General features: G+C 55.7%; 1 protein-coding gene across 1 annotated transcript in view; it reads left to right on the forward strand.

The window, feature by feature from the left end:
- The first annotated feature begins 1,450 nt into the window (after positions 1 to 1,450).
- LOC119964252 (T-cell leukemia homeobox protein 3-like) overlaps positions 1,451 to 20,573 on the forward strand; it is a 103,206-nt gene continuing 84,083 nt past the window's right edge. The window contains exons 1-2 of the mRNA XM_038793530.1: positions 1,451 to 1,853; positions 2,621 to 2,735. Of these exons, the coding sequence (XP_038649458.1) occupies positions 1,451 to 1,853; positions 2,621 to 2,735 (518 nt within the window). The remainder of the gene's footprint in view (positions 1,854 to 2,620; positions 2,736 to 20,573) is intronic.

Here is a 20,573-nt window from a genome sequence, read left to right on the forward strand (position 1 = left end):
GCTGAATGTATTAATGGAAAATTGTGTCTCCGCTTTTCATTTGTCTGATAAGGAGATAAGTGACAGTGTAACCTGGTTTGATTCCCAACCCTGGATTGGACTGGGTGGGACTGGGGAAGCCTGGCAAATTGGTCAACTTGTTTGAAACAAACTTTCTGTCCAAAATCTGGACATCTGGGTTTGCCAGGCGGTTACATTGTGGGACCAGGGAGAGAACAATTCCTTCTCCGATCCAGCGGCTGGTTTAGAAACTGGGAGGGGTGGTGTGGTGGGGGGGGGGGGGGGGGGCAGGGATGAACCCTTTACTCCTTCACCCCCACCTCCCCGACACGAACCCCCCCCCCCCCCCCCCCCGGCCTCTCCCCTCCTCCTGCCCTCCCCCCGCCACCGCTAGTTTCCCCAGCGAGCGAAACGGGGAGATTTTAACTGAAAACAATCGAGAGGTTCAAAACGAACTGTTTTTTTTTAGAGGGTATTATTTTGTTTTAAATTACTCGTATTTATTTGCAAACGAGTAAAGACGGAACAATATGATGGGGAGGGGTAGGTGTAACGCCCGAGAGAAACCAAATACTGTTTCGGTATCAGCGAAATGGAATGGTCTGTTTGCGAATTCGTTTGGAAGAGTTTTCAGTCCGTGGTTGGAGCTGGTTTGCAGATACTGTTGTTAATTTCCTTCGGCGGCTCTAATAATTGCTGTACAATTTCAATAATAATAAGCTGGAAAAGGGTCAGAACCGCATCTTAAATCAAACTGAACACCTCCTCGTCCCTGGACATTGTTTAGTTAAATTCGGCTCTGGAAGGCTTCACCCGGAGGGTTTCTGGCGTTAAGTGTTGGGCTAGACCCTGTTAACTGCAATGTAATAATCCCATTCACCCTGAACTCACTGCAGGCGAGCCTGACACAGATCACAAACATCCCTGGGACAGACTCTGAACTTTCTCTCATTCACAATTGCTCCATTTAACAGGCGGCCGCTGAATAAAAAATAAAGCTTTAGGGTTGAATCGTTTTCGTTCGCAATTGTTTTGCATTGAATCCTCTCGTTAAAGATTCTTGTCAAATCCACACGGCCCCTGAGCTCCCCCCTTCCTGTGGATTTGCCAGGAGTTAGCCAATAGCAGAGGAAGACCTGTTGGTTTTCAGCCAGTGAGAGGGGCTATGTGACTGGAGGTAGACAGAGCCTGGGCAAGTGGCAGGAAGCTTGGAGGGGAATGCCAGCTCTCTCTCAAAGCCCACCTGCTCTCTCTCTCTGTCCAACCTTTGCAAAGTCCAGCTGGGGAGCAATGCTTCGTGAATCTGCCGCAGTGTCCGGCTGCCTCTCCTGAAAACACTGCCTTCAGTTTGTGTCTTCCGGGGGGGGGGGAGAGATCTTGGGGGTTTTGTGGTGGTGGCTGGGGGGGAGGGGGTGTTTTTTTTTTGGGGGGGGGGGGGGGTTTGCACAGGATGGATCAGCCGGGGACCACACAGGCACAACCTCAACACGAACCCATCAGCTTCGGAATCGACCAAATCCTGAGTGGTTCCGACCAGGAGAACTGCCTGCAGAGCAGTGCCAGAGTTTCCGAGGCAGCGTACCTAGCCAGCGGCGCCTACCCCACCCTGGCCACTGCCTACCCGGCCATGGGAGCTACATACGAAGACGGCGTGTCCGGATCTTACAGTGTCAACCTCAGCATGAACGTCAACGGCTTGGCTTCGGCCGGGGTGATCAGAGTCCCGGCTCACCGTCCCATGCCCCAGGCTGCCCTGTCCACGGTGCCCAGCATTGGCAACATGGCTGGCCTCACTGGCCTCAACTTCCCCTGGATGGAGAGCAGCAGGAGGTTTGCTAAGGACAGGCTGACAGGTAAGGGCCGGCTTGCTTCTGTCTAAATGTGTGTTGAAATCAGGCAACAGGGGGTGAATCTGGAGGGGGAGATTCCCATGTTGCTGAAACCTCAAATGGAATTCCTCTGTTAAACAGCCCCAAATTAATAACGTGCCCAGGGAGGCGGGAGAGCTCCTGCGGACGGTCCTCAATGTACAGCTCGAATTAACACTCTAACTTTGCAACAACATCTCCCTAATCCTTCACACATTTCCCAAATGGCTGCGATTTTAAAATCCGCCTGCTTTGGGAGTTAATTCTTAACATGCAAAAGTTAGCATTTGCCTGAATGGAATTTCTGGATGTTGTATTTAGGAAGATTGGGCAGTGGACTGGGAGAAGGAATGGATTATTTCAGCTCGATTCCAATGTGAAACATGTATTTGCTCAACTGATGAAAGTTTAAAAGGGCCAATCAGGTCCAGGCGCTATGTTAATTCTGATCTTTAAAACATGGGGAGGGTATCCCACATTGACACAGCAGGGGGAAGGAGTCATTGGCATTTGATTTCCCCGCAGATGAGTATAAAACAATGCTGGAAATGATAGACGTGCGGTTATTGAGAACCGAGCCAATCAAAACAAAGAAGAAATTCCTCCTCAGCTCCGACACTTTTTTAAAAACTATGCCCCGAGTTTTCGATCTCCTCCTGAAGGGGAACATTGCCTCAGAATAGCCCCTGCCAAACCACCTGGGACTCGGTTATCTTTAAATAAGTTCGCACCTCACCCTTCAAGCTTCAAAGGGTACAGCCCCAAACTTTCCTCAGAAGACAACATCTTCATCCCGGGAATCAAAAACTATCGGGATCCAGGAAAGAGGGAACAGACCATGTCACAGAGCAAAGAGCCGAGCCCAGGGTAAGCAGATCTCGGCCCAGAGAGGACAGGGTCCCGGCCCAGAGAGAACAGGGTCCTGGCCCAGAGAGAACAGGGTCCCGGCCCAGAGAGAACAGGGTCTGACCCAGGGAGAACAGGGTCCCGGCCCAGGGAGAACAGGGTCCCGGCCCAGAGAGAACAGGGTCCCGGCCCAGAGAGAACAGGGTCCCGGCCCAGAGAGAACAGGGTCCCGGCCCAGAGAGAACAGGGTCCCGACCCAGAGACAACAGGGTCTGACCCAGGGAGAACAGGGTCCCGGCCCAGAGAGAACAGGGTCCCTGCCCAGAGAGAACAGGGTCTGACCCAGGGAGAACAGGGTCCCGGCCCAGGGAGAACAGGGTCCCGGCCCAGAGAGAACAGGGTCTGACCCAGGGAGAACAGGGTCCCGGCCCAGGGAGAACAGGGTCCCGGCCCAGAGAGAACAGGGTCCCGGCCCAGAGAGAACAGGGTCCCTGCCCAGAGAGAACAGGGTCTGACCCAGGGAGAACAGGGTCCCGGCCCAGGGAGAACAGGGTCCCGGCCCAGAGAGAACAGGGTCCCGGCCCAGAGAGAACAGGGTCCCGGCCCAGAGAGAACAGGGTCCCGGCCCAGAGAGAACAGGGTCCCGGCCCAGAGAGAACAGGGTCTGACCCAGGGAGAACAGGGTCCCGGCCCAGGGAGAACAGGGTCCCGGCCCAGAGAGAACAGGGTCCCGGCCCAGAGAGAACAGGGTCCCGGCCCAGAGAGAACAGGGTCCCGGCCCAGAGAGAACAGGGTCCCGGCCCAGAGAGAACAGGGTCCCGGCCCAGAGAGAACAGGATCCCTGCCCAGGGAGAACAGGGTCCCGGCCCAGAGAGAACAGGGTCCCGGCCCAGAGAGAACAGGGTCCCGGCCCAGAGAGAACAGGGTCCCGGCCCAGAGAGAACAGGGTCCCGGCTCAGAGAGAACAGGGTCCCGGCTCAGAGAGAACAGGGTCCCAGCCCAGAGAGAACAGGGTCCCGGCCCAGAGAGAACAGGGTCCCAGCCCAGAGAGAACAGGGTCTGACCCAGGGAGAACAGGGTCCCGGCCCAGAGAGAACAGGGTCCCGGCCCAGAGAGAACAGGGTCCCGGCCCAGAGAGAACCGGGTCCCGGCCCAGAGAGAACAGGTTCTGACCCAGAGAGAACAGGGTCCCAGCCCAGAGAGAACAGGGTCCCAGCCCAGAGAGAACAGGGTCCCAGCCCAGAGAGAACAGGGTCCCAGCCCAGAGAGAACAGGGTCCCGGCCCAGAGAGAACAGGGTCCCAGCCCAGAGAGAACAGGGTCTGACCCAGGGAGAACAGGGTCCCGGCCCAGAGAGAACAGGGTCCCGGCCCAGAGAGAACAGGGTCCCGGCCCAGAGAGAACAGGGTCCCGGCCCAGAGAGATCAGGGACCTGGCACAGAGGGACTGGGTTTGATACAGAGTGAACAGTGTCTGACCCAGAACAGGGACCCGGCCCAGAGAGAACAGGGACCCGGCCCAGAGAGAACAGGGACCCGGCCCAGAGAGAACTGGGACCCGGCACAGAGAGAACTGGGACCCGGCCCAGGGAGAACAGGGTCCCGGCCCAGAGAGAACAGGGTCCCAGCCCAGAGAGAACAGGGTCCCGGCCCAGAGAGAACAGGGTCCCAGCCCAGAGAGAACAGGGTCTGACCCAGACAGAACAAGGTCCCAGCCCAGAGAGAACAGGGTCCCAGCCCAGAGAGAACATGTCCCGGCCCAGAGAGAACATGTCCCGGCTCAGACAAAATATGGTTCTGGCCCAGCTGAACGGGGTCTAATCCAGAGAGAACAGGGTCCCGGCTCAGAGAGAACAGGGTCCCGGCCCAGAGAGATCAGGGACCTGGCATAGAGGGACTGGGTTTGATACAGAGTGAACAGTGTCTGACCCAGAACAGGGACCCGGCCCAGAGAGAACAGGGACCCGGCCCAGAGAGAACAGGGACCCGGCCCAGGGAGAACAGGGTCCCGGCCCAGAGAGAACAGTGACCCGGCCCAGAGAGAACAGGGTCCCGGCCCAGAGAGAACAGTGACCCGGCCCAGAGAGAACAGGGACCCGGCCCAGAGAGAACTGGGACCCGGCCCAGAGAGAACAGGGTCCCGGCCCAGAGAGAACCGGGTCCCAGCCCAGAGAGAACAGGGTCCCGGCCCAGAGAGAACAGGGTCCCAGCCCAGAGAGAACAGGGTCCCGGCCCAGAGAGAACCGGGTCCCAGCCCAGAGAGAACTGGGTCCCAGCCCAGGGAGAACAGGGTCCCAGCCCAGGGAGAACAGGGTCCCGGCCCAGAGAGAACAGGGTCCCGGCCCACAGAGAGAGGGTCCGACCCAGAGAGAACAGGGTCTGACCCAGAACAGTGACCCGGCCCAGAGAGAACATGTCCCGGCCCAGACAAAATATGGTTCTGGCCCAGCTGAACGGGGTCTAATCCAGAGAGAACAGGGTCCCGGCCCAGAGAGAACAGGGTCCTGGCCCAGAGAGAACAGGGTCCCGGCCCAGGGAGAACAGGGTCTGACCCAGAGAGAGAACAGGGTCCCGGCCCAGAGAGAACAGGGTCCAGCCCAGAGAGAACAGGGTCCCGGCCCAGAGAGACCAGGGTCCCGGCCCAGAGAGAACAGGGTCTGGCCCAGAGAGAGAATAGGCTCTGACCCAGAGAGAGAACAGGGTCCCGGCCCAGAGAGAATAGGGTCTGACCCAGAGAGAGAACAGGGTCTGACCCAGAGAGCGAACAGGGTCTGACCCAGAGGGAATAGGGTCTGACCCAGAGAGATAGGGTCTGACCCAGAGAGCGAACAGGGTCTGACCCAGAGAGAGAATAGGGTCTGACCCAGAGAGAATAGGGTCTGACCCAGAGAGAATAGGGTCTGACCCAGAGAGAGAATAGAGTCTGACCCAGAGAGAGAATAGGGTCTGACCCAGAGAGAGAATAGGGTCTGACCCAGAGAGAGAATAGGGTCTGACCCAGAGAGCGAACAGGGTCTGACCCAGAGGGAACAGGGTCTGACCCAGAGAGAATAGGGTCTGACCCAGAGAGCGAACAGGGTCTGACCCAAAGAGAGAATAGGGTCTGACCCAGAGAGAATAGGGTCTGACCCAGAGAGAATAGGGTCTGACCCAGAGAGAGAATAGGCTCTGACCCAGAGAGAGAATAGAGTCTGACCCAGAGAGAGAATAGGGTCTGACCCAGAGAGAGAATAGGGTCTGACCCAGAGAGAGAGAATAGGGTCTGACCCAGAGAGAATAGGGTCTGACCCAGAGAGAGAATAGCGTCTGACCCAGAGAGAGAACAGGGTCTGACCCAGAGAGAGAATAGGGTCTGACCCAGAGAGAGAACAGGGTCTGACCCAGAGAGAGAATAGGGTCTGACCCAGAGGGAACAGGGTCTGACCCAGAGAGAACAGGCCGGGCCGGAGAATCACCGGGCCGAGCTCGAATCGTGCGGCGCTGCCCCGACGTGAGTGAGCCAATTCTTCGGAGAGCGCAGAATCGGCGACATTGGCGCCAGTGTGGTCGGCACTGCGCCGGTCGGGGGGTGCTTTATGCGCCTCCCCCCCAGCGAATCCCCGCCCAGGATGGGCCGACTGGCCGTACAAAAACTCCGAGTCCCTCCGGCACCGTCCACGTGTGGTCTTACCCGGTGGGACATCGGCGTGCACGCATCCAGGGGCGGCCTGGTGGGGTGGGGTGTCCGACCTTGGTGGGGGAGGGCCTCCACTCTGGCCTGGGATCGGGGCGTACCGATAGGCGGGCCGGCCTCTCGGGATTGGGGCGTCTTTTGTTCCGCGCCTGCCCCTGCAGCCCGACGCCATGTTGCTTCAGGGCAGACGCGGAGAAGGGAGCTGCTGCGCACGTGCAGACCCGTAGCGCCCATCTGATGCCTGCATCGGCAGCTGGAGCGGCGTGGGTCACTACAGTGTCGTGCTGGCCCCCTGTAGGGGTCAGAATCGCTGCTCCTGATGGCATGTTTACGCCGTCGTGAAACGCGGTGGAGTTTACGATGGCATCAATGCTTAGCCTCAGGGTCAGAGAATCCCGCCCAGCGTCTCACCCAGAGAGAACCGCGTCCCGGCCCAGAGAGAACCGCGTCCCGGCCCAGAGAGAACCGCGACCGGCCCAGAGAGAACAGGGTCTGACCCAGAGAGAGAATAGGGTCTGACCCAGAGAGAGAATAGGGTCTGACCCAGAGAGAGAATAGGGTCTGACCCAGAGAGAGAATAGGGTCTGACCCAGAGAGAGAATAGGGTCTGACCCAGAGAGAGAACAGGGTCTGACCCAGAGAGAACAGGGTCTGACCAGAGAGAGATAGGGTCTGACCCAGAGAGAGAATAGGGTCTGACCCAGAGAGAGAATAGGGTCTGACCCAGAGAGAGAATACGGTCTGACCCAGAGAGAGAATAGGGTCTGACCCAGAGAGAGAATAGGGTCTGACCCAGAGAGCGAACAGGGTCTGACCCAGAGGGAACAGGGTCTGACCCAGAGAGAGAACAGGGTACCGGCCAGAGAGAGAATAGGGTCTGACCCAGAGAGAGAATAGCGTCTGACCCAGAGAGAGAATAGGGTCTGACCCAGAGAGAGAATAGGGTCTGACCCAGAGAGAGAATAGCGTCTGACCCAGAGAGAGAATAGGGTCTGACCCAGAGAGAGAATAGGGTCTGACCCAGAGAGAGAATAGGGTCCTGGCCCAGAGAGAACAAGGTCTGACCCAGAGAGAACAGGGTCTGACCCAGAGAGAGAATAGCGTCTGACCCAGAGAGAGAATAGGGAGTCTGACCCAGAGGAGCGACAACGAGGGTCTGACCAGAGGAGGGAACCAGGGTCTGACCCAGAGAGAGAATAGGGTCTGACCCCAGAGAGAGAATAGGGTCTGACCCAGAGAGAGAATAGGGTCTGACCCAGAGAGCGAACAGGGGTCTGACCCAGGGGAACAGGGTCTGACCCAGAGAGAGAACAGCGGTACGCCCAGAGAGAGAATAGGGTCTGACCCAGAGAGAGAATAGGGTCTGACCCAGAGAGAGAATAGGGTCTGACCCAGAGAGAATAGGGTCTGACCCAGAGAGAATAGGGTCTGACCCAGAGAGAGAATAGGGTCTGACCCAGAGAGCGAACAGGGTCTGACCCAGAGGGAATAGGGTCTGACCCAGAGAGAATAGGGTCTGACCCAGAGAGAGAATAGGGTCTGACCCAGAGAGAGAATAGGGTCTGACCCAGAGAGAGAATAGGGTCTGACCCAGAGAGAGAATAGGGTCCTGGCCCAGAGAGAATAGGGTCTGACCCAGAGAGAGAATAGGGTCTGACCCAGAGAGAGAATAGGGTCTGACCCAGAGAGAGAATAGGGTCTGACCCAGAGGGAACAGGGTCTGACCCAGAGAGAGAATAGGGTCTGACACAGAGAGAGAATAGGGTCTGACACAGAGAGAGAATAGGGTCTGACACAGAGAGAGAACAGGGTCTGACCCAGAGAGAGAATAGGGTCTGACCCAGAGAGAGAATAGGGTCTGACCCAGAGAGAATAGGGTCTGACCCAGAGAGAGAATAGGGTCTGACCCAGAGAGAGAATAGGGTCTGACCCAGAGAGAGAATAGGGTCTGACCCAGAGAGAGAATAGGGTCTGACCCAGAGAGAGAATAGGGTCTGACCCAGAGAGAGAATAGGGTCTGACCCAGAGAGAGAATAGGGTCTGACCCAGAGAGAGAATAGGGTCTGACCCAGAGAGAGAATAGGGTCTGACCCAGAGGGAACAGGGTCTGACCCAGAGAGAGAATAGGGTCTGACCCAGAGGGAACAGGTTCTGACCCAGAGAGAACAGGCCGGGCCGGAGAATCACCGGGCCGAGCTCGAATCGCGCGGCGCTGCCCCGACGTGAGTGAGCCAATTCTTCGGAGAGCGTAGAATCGGCGACATTGGCGCCAGTGTGGTCGGCACGGCGCCGGTCGGGGGGTGCTTTATGCACCTCCCCTCCAGCGAATCCCCGCCCAGGATGGGCCGACTGGCCGTACAGAAACTCCGAGTCCCTCCGGCACCGTCCACGTGTGGTCTTACCCGGTGGGACAACGGCGTGCACGCATCCAGGGGCGGCCTGGTGGGGTGGGGGGTCCGACCTTGGTGGGGGAGGGCCTCCACTCTGGCCTGGGATCGGGGCGTACCGATAGGCGGGCCGGCCTCTCGGGATTGGGGCGTCTTTTGTTCCGCGCCTGCCCCTGTAGCCCGACGCCATGTTGCTTCAGGGCAGACGCGGAGAAGGGAGCTGCTGCGCACGTGCAGACCCGTAGCGCCCATCTGATGCCTGCATCGGCAGCTGGAGCGGCGTGGGTCACTACAGTGTCGTGCTGGCCCCCTGTAGGGGTCAGAATCGCTGCTCCTGAGGGCATGTTTACACCGTCGTGAAACGCGGTGGAGGTTACGATGGCGTCAATGCTTAGCCTCAGGGTCAGAGAATCCCGCCCAGCGTCTCACCCAGAGAGAACCGCGTCCCGGCCCAGAGAGAACCGCGTCCCGGCCCAGAGAGAACCGGTCCCGGCCCAGAGAGAACCGCGTCCCGGCCCAGAGAGAACCGCGTCCCGGCCCAGAGAGAACAGGTCCCGGCCCAGAGAGAACAGGGTCTGACCCAGAGAGAGAATAGGGTCTGACCCAGAGAGAGAATAGGGTCTGACCCAGAGAGAGAATAGGGTCTGACCCAGAGAGAGAATAGGGTCTGACCCAGAGAGAGAACAGGGTCTGACCCAGAGAGAGAACAGGGTCTGACCCAGAGAGAGAATAGGGTCTGACCCAGAGAGAGAATAGGGTCTGACCCAGAGAGAGAATAGGGTCTGACCCAGAGAGAGAATAGGGTCTGACCCAGAGAGAGAATAGGGTCTGACCCAGAGAGAGAATAGGGTCTGACCCAGAGAGCGAACAGGGTCTGACCCAGAGGGAACAGGGTCTGACCCAGAGAGAGAACAGGGTACCGGCCCAGAGAGAGAATAGGGTCTGACCCAGAGAGAGAATAGGGTCTGACCCAGAGAGAGAATAGGGTCTGACCCAGAGAGAGAATAGGGTCTGACCCAGAGAGAGAACAGGGTCTGACCCAGAGAGAACAGGGTCTGACCCAGAGAGAGAATAGGGTCTGACCCAGAGAGAGAATAGGGTCTGACCCAGAGAGAGAATAGGGTCTGACCCAGAGAGAGAATAGGGTCTGACCCAGAGAGAATAGGGTCTGACCCAGAGAGCGAATAGGGTCTGACCCAGAGAGCGAACAGGGTCTGACCCAGAGGGAACAGGGTCTGACCCAGAGAGAGAATAGCGTCTGACCCAGAGAGAGAATAGGGTCTGACCCAGAGAGAGAATAGGGTCTGACCCAGAGAGAGAATAGGGTCCTGGCCCAGAGAGAGAATAGGGTCTGACCCAGAGAGAGAACAGGGTCTGACCCAGAGAGAGAATAGCGTCTGACCCAGAGAGAATAGGGTCTGACCCAGAGAGCGAACAGGGTCTGACCCAGAGGGAACAGGGTCTGACCCAGAGAGAGAATAGGGTCTGACCCAGAGAGAGAATAGGGTCTGACCCAGAGAGAGAATAGGGTCTGACCCAGAGAGCGAACAGGGTCTGACCCAGAGAGAACAGGGTCTGACCAGAGAGAGAACAGGGTCTGACCCAGAGAGAGAATAGGGTCTGACCCAGAGAGAATAGGGTCTGACCCAGAGAGAGAATAGGGTCTGACCCAGAGAGAGAATAGGGTCTGACCCAGAGAGAATAGGGTCTGACCCAGAGAGAGAATAGGGTCTGACCCAGAGAGAGAATAGGGTCTGACCCAGAGAGAGAATAGGGTCTGACCCAGAGAGAGAATAGGGTCTGACCCAGAGAGAGAATAGGGTCTGACCCAGAGAGCGAACAGGGTCTGACCCAGAGAGAACAGGGTCTGACCCAGAGAGAGAACAGGGTCTGACCCAGAGAGAATAGGGTCTGACCCAGAGAGAGAACAGGGTCTGGCCCAGAGAGAGAACAGGGTCTGACTGAGAGGGAATAGGGTCTGACCCAGAGAGAGAATAGGGTCTGACCCAGAGAGAGAATAGGGTCTGACCCAGAGAGAGAATAGGGTCTGACCCAGAGAGAGAATAGGGTCTGACCCAGAGAGAGAATAGGGTCTGACCCAGAGAGCGAACAGGGTCTGACCCAGAGAGAACAGGGTCTGACCCAGAGAGAGAACAGGGTCTGACCCAGAGAGAATAGGGTCTGACCCAGAGAGAGAACAGGGTCTGGCCCAGAGAGAGAACAGGGTCTGACTGAGAGGGAATAGGGTCTGACCCAGAGAGAGAATAGGGTCTGACCCAGAGAGAGAACAGGGTCTGACCCAGAGAGAGAATAGGGTCTGACCCAGAGAGAGAATAGGGTCTGACCCAGAGAGAGAACAGGGTCTGACCCAGAGAGCGAACAGGGTCTGACCCAGAGAGAATAGGGTCTGACCCAGAGAGAGAACAGGGTCTGACCCAGAGAGAATAGGGTCTGACTCAGAGAGAATAGGGTCTGACCCAGAGAGAGAATAGGGTCCTGGCCCAGAGAGAATAGGGTCTGACCCAGAGAGAGAACAGGGTCTGACCCAGAGAGAGAACAGGGTCTGACCCAGAGAGAATAGAGTCTGGCCCAGAGAGAGAATAGTGTCCGACCCAGAGAGAGAACAGGGCCTGACCCAGAGAGAGAATAGTGTCTGACCCAGAGAGAGAATAGGGTCTGACCCAGAGAGAGAACAGGGCCTGACCCAGAGAGAGAATAGGGTCTGACCCAGAGAGAGAACAGGGTCTGACCCAGAGAGAGAACAGGGTCTGACCCAGAGGGAATAGGGTCTGACCTAAACAAAGAACAAAGAAAGGTACAGCACAGGAACAGGCCCTTCGGCCCTCCAAGCCTGTGCCGACCATGCTGCCCGTCTATACGAACATCTTCTACACTTCCTGGGTCCGTATCCCTCTATTCCCATCCTATTCATATATTTGTCAAGGTGCCCCTTAAACATCACTATCGTCCCTGCTTCCACCATCTCCTCCGGCAGCGGGTTCCAGGCATCACTACCCTCTGTGTAAAAAACTTACCTCGTACATCTTAGTTTCATAGAATTTGCAGTGCAGAAGGAGGCCATTCAGTCTTCACAGCTCCAGGGTCCCAGGTTCGATTCCGGCTTGGGTCACTGTCTGTGCGGAGTCTGCACATCCTCCCCGTGTGTGCGTGGGTTTCCTCCGGGTGCTCCGGTTTCCTCCCACAGTCACAAAGATGTGCAGGTTAGGCGGTTTGGCCATGATAAATTGCCCTTAGTGTCCAAAATTGCCCTTAGTGTTGGGTGGGGTTACTGGGTTATGGGGATAGGGTGGAGGTGTTGACCTTGGGTAGGGTGCTCTTTCCGAGAGCTGGTGCAGACTCGATGGGCCGAATGGCCGCCTTCTGCACTGTAAATTCTATGAAACCTCTGCCTGTTTGCCCTTCCCCATTCAGGATGCCCGCTACCTGTTCTGAGACATCCTGGACCCTGGCACCAGGGAGGCAACATACCATCCTGGAGTCACTTTCAGGCCCACAGAAGCACCTATCTGTGCCCTGACTAGCGTCCCCTATGACTATTGCTGTTCTGCGCTTTGACCGTACCTGCTGAACATCAGAGCCAGCCGTGGTGCCACTGCTCTGGCTGCTGCTGTTTTCCCCTGAAAGGCTATTCCTCAGAGAGAACAGGGTCTGACCCAGGGAACTGGGTCTGACCCAGCAAGAACAGAGTCTGACACAGAGAACTGCATCTGACCCAGATAGAACTGGGTCTGACCCAGAGATAACAGGGTCCCGGCCCAGAGAGAACAGGGTCCCGGCCCAGAGAGAACAGGGTCCCAGCCCAGAGAGAACAGGGTCCCGGCCCAGAGAGAACAGGGTCCCAGCCCAGAGAGAACAGGGTCCCGGCCCAGAGAGAACAGGGTCCCAGCCCAGAGAGAACAGGGTCCCGGCCCAGAGAGAACAGGGTCCCAGCCCAGAGAGAACCCGGTCCCGGCCAGAGAACAGGGTCCCAGCCCAGAGAGAACAGGGTCCCAGCCCAGAGAGAACCGGGTCCCAGCCCAGAGAGAACAGGGTCCCGGCCCAGAGAGAACAGGGTCCCAGCCCAGAGAGAACAGGGTCCCGGCCCAGAGAGAACCGGGTCCCGGCCCAGAGAGAACAGGGTCTGATCCATAGAGTGCAGGGTCCCGGCCCAGGGAGAGCAGTGTATGACCCAGAGACAACAGGATCTGACCCAGAGAGAACAGGATCTGACCCAGAGAGAACATGGATTCATGCAGAAAGAACTGGGTTCTAAGGAACTCAAAAATGGACTGAGGAGAGCTAGAAGGGGGCAGTAAAAAGGCCTGGCAGGAAGGATTAGGGAAAACCTCAAGGTGTTCTACACTTACGTGAGAAATAAGAGGATGATCAGAGTGAGAGTAGGGCCGATCAGGGATAGTGGAGGGAACTTGTGTCTAGAGTCTGAGGAGATAGGGGAGGCCCTAAATGGATATATTTTGCTTCAGTATTCACTGGAGAGAGGGACCTTGTTACTCGTGAGAACAGTGTGAACCAGGTTGATAGACTCCAACATATTAAGAAGGAGGATGTGCTGGAAATTTTGAAAAGGATCAGGATAGATAAGTCCTCTGGGCCTGACGGGATATACCCAAGGTTACTACGGGAAGCGAGGGAGGAGATTGCTGCGCTGTTGCTGATGATCATTGCGTCCTCACTCGCCACTGGCGTAGTACCGGATGATCGGAGGGAGGCGAATGTTGTTCCCCTATTCAAGAAAGGGATTAGGGAAATCCTTGGGAATTACAGACCCATCAATCTTACGTCTGTGGTGAGCAAAATATTGGAAAGGATTCTGAGAAATAGGATAATGATTATTTCGAAAAACATAGTTTGATTAAAGATAGTCAGCATGGCTTTGTGAGGGGCAGGTCATGTCTCACAAGCCTCATTGAATTCTTTGAGGATGTGAGGAGACATTGATGAAGCTCGGGCAGTGGATGTGGTGTATATGGATTTCAGTAAGGCATTTGATAAGGTTCCCCATGGTAGGCTTATTCAGAAAGTTAGGGGGCATGGGATACAGGGAAATCTGGCTGTCTGGATAGAGAATTGGCTGGCCGAAAGAAGACAGTGAGTAGTAGTGGATGGAAAGTATTCTGCCTGGAGGTCGGTGACCAGTGGTGTCCCACAAGGATCTGTTCTGGGACCTCTGCCCTTTGTGGTTTTTATAAATGACTTGGATGAGGAAGTGGAAGGGTGGGTTAGTAAATTTGCCAATGATACAAATATTGGTGGAGTTGTGGATAGTGTCGATGTCTATTGCAGGTTACAACAGGACATTGACAGGATGCAGAGCTGGGCTGAGAAGTGGCAGATGGAGTGATTCATTTTGGAAGGTCGAATTTGAATGTTGAATACAGGGTTAAAGGCAGGATTCTTGGAAGGGTGGAGGAACAGAGGGATATTGGGGTCCATGTACATAGATCCCTCAAAGTTGCCTCCCAGGTTGATAGGGTTGTTAAGAAGGCGTATGGTGTGGTGGCTTTCATTAACAGGGGGATTGAGTTTAAGAGCCGTGAGGTTTTGCTGCAGTTTTATAAAACCCTGGTTAGACCACACTTGGAATATTGTGTCCAGTTCTGGTTGCCTCGTTATAGGAAGGATGTGGATGCTTTGGAGAGGGTACAGAGGAGATTTACCAGGATGCTGCCTGGACTGGAGGGCATGCCTTATGAAGAAAGGTTGAGGGAGCTAGGGCTTTTCTCACTGGAGCGAAGGAGGATGAGTGACGACTTGATAGAGGTGCACAAGGTGATGAGAGGCATGGATAGAGTGGATAGCCAGAGACTTTTCCCCAGGGTGGAAATGGCTGTCATGAGGGGACATCATTTTAAGGTGATTGGAGGAAGGTATGGGGAAATGTCAGAGGTAGGGTGCGGGAATCTGTGGAAATCGGCGGGGTGGCCAACTCCAGCACTGAGGAGTGGCGTTAACCACTCCGGGGTCGGACCACCCCAAAGGTGCGGAATACTCCGCCACTTCAGGGACTAGGCTGGCGCCGGGTGGTTTGTGCCGCGCTGGCCGCTGGGGAAGGGGCTTGGCGCCACGCTAACCGGCACGAGTTGGCACATGCGCGGGAGCGCCAGCCATGTGCTGGCGCATCCTAGCGCATGCGAAGGGGGGGTTCATCTCCGCGTCGGCCATGGCGGAGGACCACAGCGGCCGATGCGGAGAATAGAGTGGCCCCACGGGCAGCCACTCGGCCCATCACGGGCTGGAGAACCACTGGGGGGACCGCTGCCAGCGGCCGCTGGCTGGCGCGGTGTGATTCCCGCCTCTGCCAAATCCCCGGCGCCGGAGAATTTGGCAGCCGGCGGGATTCACGCCGACCCGACGGGGAGTCGGAGAATCCCGCCCAGGTTCTTTACACGGAGAGTGGTGGGTGCGTGGAATGCACTGCCAGCAGAGGTGGTGGAGTCAGAGACATTTGCGAAATTTAAGCAACTCTTAGATAGACATAGACATAGAACAGTACAGCACAGAACAGGCCCTTCGGCCCTCGATATTGTGCCGAGCAATGATCACCCTACTTAAACCCACGTAACCCGTATACCCGTAACCCAACAATCCCCCCATTAACCTTACACTACGGGCAATTTAGCATGGCCAATCCACCTAACCCGCACATCTTTGGACTGTGGGAGGAAACCGGAGCACCCGGAGGAAACCCACGCACACACGGGGAGGACGTGCAGACTCCACACAGACAGTGACCCAGCCGGGAATCGAACCTGGGACCCTGGAGCTGTGAAGCATTGATGCTAACCACCATGCTACCGTGAGGCCCGTTGGACTGCAGTAAATTGAAAGGGTGCAGGTTAGGTTGATCTAAGATTAGGATAAATGGTCGGCACAACATCGTGGGCTGAAGGGCCTGTACTGTGCTGTACTGTTCTATGTTCTATGTTCTAACCAGAGAGAACAGTGTCCCGGGTCCCGGCCCATAGTGAACAGCATTTGGCCCAGAGAGAACACGGCCTGACCCAGACAGAACAGAGTCCTGGCACAGAGAGAACAGGGTCCCGGCCCAGAGAGAACATAGTCTGACCCAGACAGAACAGGGCCTGACCCAGACAGAACAGGGTCCTGGCCCAGAGAGAACAGGGTCCCGGCCCAGAGAGAACAAGGTCCCAGCCCAGAGTGAACAGGGTCCCGGCCCAGAGAGAACAGGGTCCCGGCCCAGAGAGAACAGGGTCCCGGCCCAGAGAGAACAGGGTCCCGGCCCAGAGAGAACAGGGTCCCGGCCCAGAGAGAACAGGGTCCCGGCCCAGAGAGAACAGGGTCCCAGCCCAGAGAGAACAGGGTCCCGGCCCAGAGAGAACAGGGTCCCGGCCCAGAGAGAACAGGGTCCCAGCCCAGAGAGAACAGGGTCCCAGCCCAGAGAGAACAGGGTCCCGGCCCAGAGAGAACAGGGTCCCGGCCCAGAGAGAACAGGGTCCCGGCCCAGAGAGAACAGGGTCCCGGCCCAGAGAGAACAGGGTCCCGGCCCAGAGAGAACGGGGTTCCAGCCCAGAGAGAACAGGGTCCCAGCCCAGAGAGAACAGGGTCCCGGCCCAGAGAGAACGGGGTCCCAGCCGAGAGAGAACAGGGTCCCAGCCCAGAGAGAACGGGGTCCCAGCCCAGAGAGAACGGGGTCCCAGCCGAGAGAGAACAGGGTCCCAGCCCAGAGAGAACAGGGTCCCAGCCCAGATCTACTTTTCCTTTCAACTTGCAAGTGGAGCATTTTTTATCATTTCCATTTGAATTCTGAATGATGTTTTTAAAACTTCAACATATGCCTTTTGTTTCTCCCTCCGAGTTACATGTAACTCGATGAGTCTCTTTCATCATACCAGAAAGAAAATCTCAAGAATTTGGACAAATTAAATCCAGGCAAATAAAACAATCGGACACATTCCTTGCCCCTCTAAATTACACCTCAAATTGGAGTTGTTATTCGCTATTATGCTTCCTCTTCGAGGGCCCGGGAAAACACAGCGCCCAGCTTAACCCACCACAATTTCTCACCTGAGCCCAGGGCTGCGGGTTTCAGCCTGATCCGTGTTGTCAGAGGTCACTGCATCAGAATGGAGGAACAGCAGCATTCTGAATATTTGATTTTAAAAATATATTTAATTAATCAAACAGGTTGTATTTGCCATCTCCAAATGAAACCTTGCCGATAAAGAATCCATTTGAAGATGTAATTAATGAAGGCAATTGATTGTGAGAACATTTGAATAGATTTTCCAGCAGCGCTTGGTATAAGGAGACAGATTGAATCCATTTGGAAATCATTGCCTCCTCTGTCTGTTCCACAACATATTAAATCAACTCCAAATATCACTTTTATTTTGGAAATATCAATTTTATTTTAATAAATCCTAAGAGTTCCAATATGAATGACTTTGCCTGTTTGGGTAGATGGTGATATGTGTGATTCTGATGCAGTCAGGCGGTGTCTTTAACATCTGGTTGTTGTGTGTGTCTATATTGATGTGTGAGTATGACCATGGCCGGGATTCTCCAATCCCGTGGCCAAGTTCTGACGCCGCTGTGAAATGCCGTGCAAAACACTCCGGCGTCAATGGTCCTCAATTGTCCGGTATGCTCCCCTTCCTAGGGGGCTAGGTCAGCGGCTGAGCAGCCTCCGCTGCTCCAGCTGGCGTAGCACGGCCGGCGCGAGTTTACGCATGTGCACCACGGCCGGCGCAGGTTCGCGCATGCCCCTATGGCCAGCACAAGTTTGCGCATGCGCGTATGTTCCCGTCTCCACACCGGCCCCCGGGCAATATGGCGGAGCCCTACAGGGGCCCAGCGCGGAGGAACACAGGCCCCCACGGAACCAGCCCGCCCGCCGATGGGTAGGCCCCGATCATGGGCCAGGCCACCGTGGAGGCCGCCCCCCCAGGGTCGGATACCTCCGCCCCCCCCCACCAGGACGGCACCCGCAGACAGAACTTCCAGGTCCCGCCGTGTGGGACCATAAGTGACCCACGCCGGCGGGACTCGGCTGAGTGCCTGCCGAGGCCCGGAGAATCGCCGAGGGGGCTGCTGTCAACGGCGTCCGACTGGCGCGGCGGCAATCCCGCGGGCATCCAAGAATCTGTACTGGAGAATTGGCACGCCAGCGTCTGGGCAGCATGGCGCGATTCCCGCACCCCCCCCCCCCCAGGGATTCTCTGACCCGGCGCGGGGTCGGAGAATCTCGGCCCATGTGTTTCAATGTGTTTAAAGTCACCATAGTCCCAGATGGCCTTCGGTTGCTTTCCCTGTGACAGGGAGAGCTGACTGGTGGTGGTTTAACCTGAGGATCACCACACCTCAGGCGAGGGGCAAGGTTGAGAAGGCGGGGCCTTCATGAAGAACCTTGACTGGTACCGGAATTGAACCCACACTGTGGTCTCACTCTGCAGAACATCCAGCTGCCCAGCCAACTGAGCGAAAGTGTGAACATGCCTGTGAGGCTTGTATGTATGTCTGTGCTCGTGCATGCATGTGTACCTGTGTGTGTGTGTCTGGACGTGTATGAATGCATGTCTATGTGTGGGCGGGGGGTGCCGGTGTGTCTGTCTGTACATGTGTATCTCTGTCTTTGTGTCAGCATGTGTATCTGTTTATCTGTATCTGTGTGTATCTGTGATGCACAGCAAGGCCAACTGTGGATATGTGTACCTGTTATATATGTGTGTCTGTATGTGTGTCTGTGTATCTGTATCTGCATGTGTGTATCTGTGTCTGTGTGTCTGTATGTGTGTGTGTTGTCATGATAGGGAGATATTAGGAACTTGGGTCCAGAAATGGGATCCAAGTGTTATGGGACCAGTGTTTAGAGAACCCCAAAGTATATCATGGAGTTCACCTGACCCACAACTTTTAATAGATTGTGGTTATGGGGCACACACGGGCCTACTCTGCCGGTGTGATGCACCAGAAATCTACAGTACTTTAAATTAAAACAAAATGTTTATTTATGAAACCAGTTAACACTTTATAAACCCACAGTAAACATCTTATTAACTATCAACACCAATAAATCCCCAAAGAATACAGTACTCTAAGTAATTCTTAATCTTTCCTTGCAACATCCATAAGACAAAAAGAACCCTCTTTACAGAAACACATCAGGTTTAAATTCTCTGCTGAGAGCAGTTATCACTCTGCATTCACTAAATGATCTAGAGATAGTCTTTAGATGGTGGAGATCAAAATTACACCTTCTTTGGCTGCCTGCAGCTCCAACACTAAAACAAAACTAAAAAACACTGACACACCCAAGCTTTTCCTCAAAGTGAAACTAAAAAGCAGAGCCAGAGCTCAGCTCAACCCACACTCTGACATCACTGCAGCAACTTGAGCAGACAAACATTTCTTAAAGTGACATTACCATGACACCTCCCCCCAAGAATAAAAAATAAACCATCAACTTCAAGATGTTTTTATTTGTCACCTTTTCACTATCGTTTAAGAAATGCACACAGTAAATATACTTTTGTTTAAAAAAAACTGACGCAAACATTTAATAATAACATAGTCCATTTTTGTTCCCGTTCCTCCAACTGGAATCCTTCTTGATTGGCAGTTTCTTTAGACAAGAAGGTCTCTGCACGATGCATCCATGTCTCTACGCCTCGGCATTTGTCTTTAAAGTCAGATACTTTGGTTCAATCTGATCACAGAGTCCCTTGTAATTCTCCAACAATGGAGCATTGGTTATCAAGGCTTTCAGGCCGTCAAATGCCTGTTGAAACTTTGCTGTCCACTGAAATTTTCAACGTTTCTTCAGCAAGTCCATCAGTGGAGCAACCATGATGCAAAAATTTGGCACAAATGTTCGGTCAAATCCACTCATCCCAAGAAATCGCTTATTTCCCGTCATGTCGAGGGTATTGGAAACTCCTCAATAACTTTTGTTTTCACATCCCATGTGACCATTCGACCCTGTCCGATTGTATTGCCAAGGAAAGTGGAGAGGCTTCCCAGCGGCGGGACTTCGGCCCACGCAGGGTCGGAGAATCGCCCGGGGCCGCCGAAAATTCCGCCCCCGCCGTGGCAGAAATTCTCCGCCACCCGGGAATTGGCGGGGTCGGGAATCGCGCCATGTCGAGCGGCGAGCCCCCTGCGGCGATTCTCCGGCCCGCAATGGGCCGAAGACCTGCCGCTGGGAGGCCTCTCCCGCCGCCAAGGTTTGAACCACCTCTGGTGGCGGCGGGATCGGCAGCGCGAGCGGGCCCCCGGGTTACTGAGGGGGGGGGGTGCGGGGCGATCGGGCCCTTTCCCTTCCGTCGCCGCCACGGCCTCCACCATGGCGGACGTGGAAGAGCGCATGTGCCGGTGGTGATGTCACCACCAGCGCATGCGCGAACCGGCGAAGGCCCTTCGGCCAGCCCCGGCACAGCGGGCATCAAATGCCGCTGGTGCTGGTTTTGGTGGCAGTCGGCGTGGTGCCAACCGCTTTGGCGCGGGCCTAGCCCCTCAATGTGAGGGCTTGGCCCCCAAAGGTGCGGAGAATTCCGTTCCTTTGGGGAGGCCCGACGCCGGAGTGGTTGGCGCCACTCCACTACGCCGGGACCCCCGCCCCTCCGGGTAGGGGAGAATCCCGCCCGAGGAATCCAAACCCCGGCATTCTCCACCTCCGATGGGCCGAGTTCCCGATGGCGAGGTTCACTTGTGCTTTTAAAAATCATGATACCGGCGTAGTGGCTGCTGAGGGAGAGAGAGAGGGTATGGAAAGTGTCCAACATTGCCGAAGTTTACTGATAGTTATGCTGCTGGCTGGGGGG

This window comes from Scyliorhinus canicula, chromosome 4 (assembly GCF_902713615.1).
Source record: "Scyliorhinus canicula chromosome 4, sScyCan1.1, whole genome shotgun sequence".
NCBI lineage: Eukaryota > Metazoa > Chordata > Chondrichthyes > Carcharhiniformes > Scyliorhinidae > Scyliorhinus > Scyliorhinus canicula.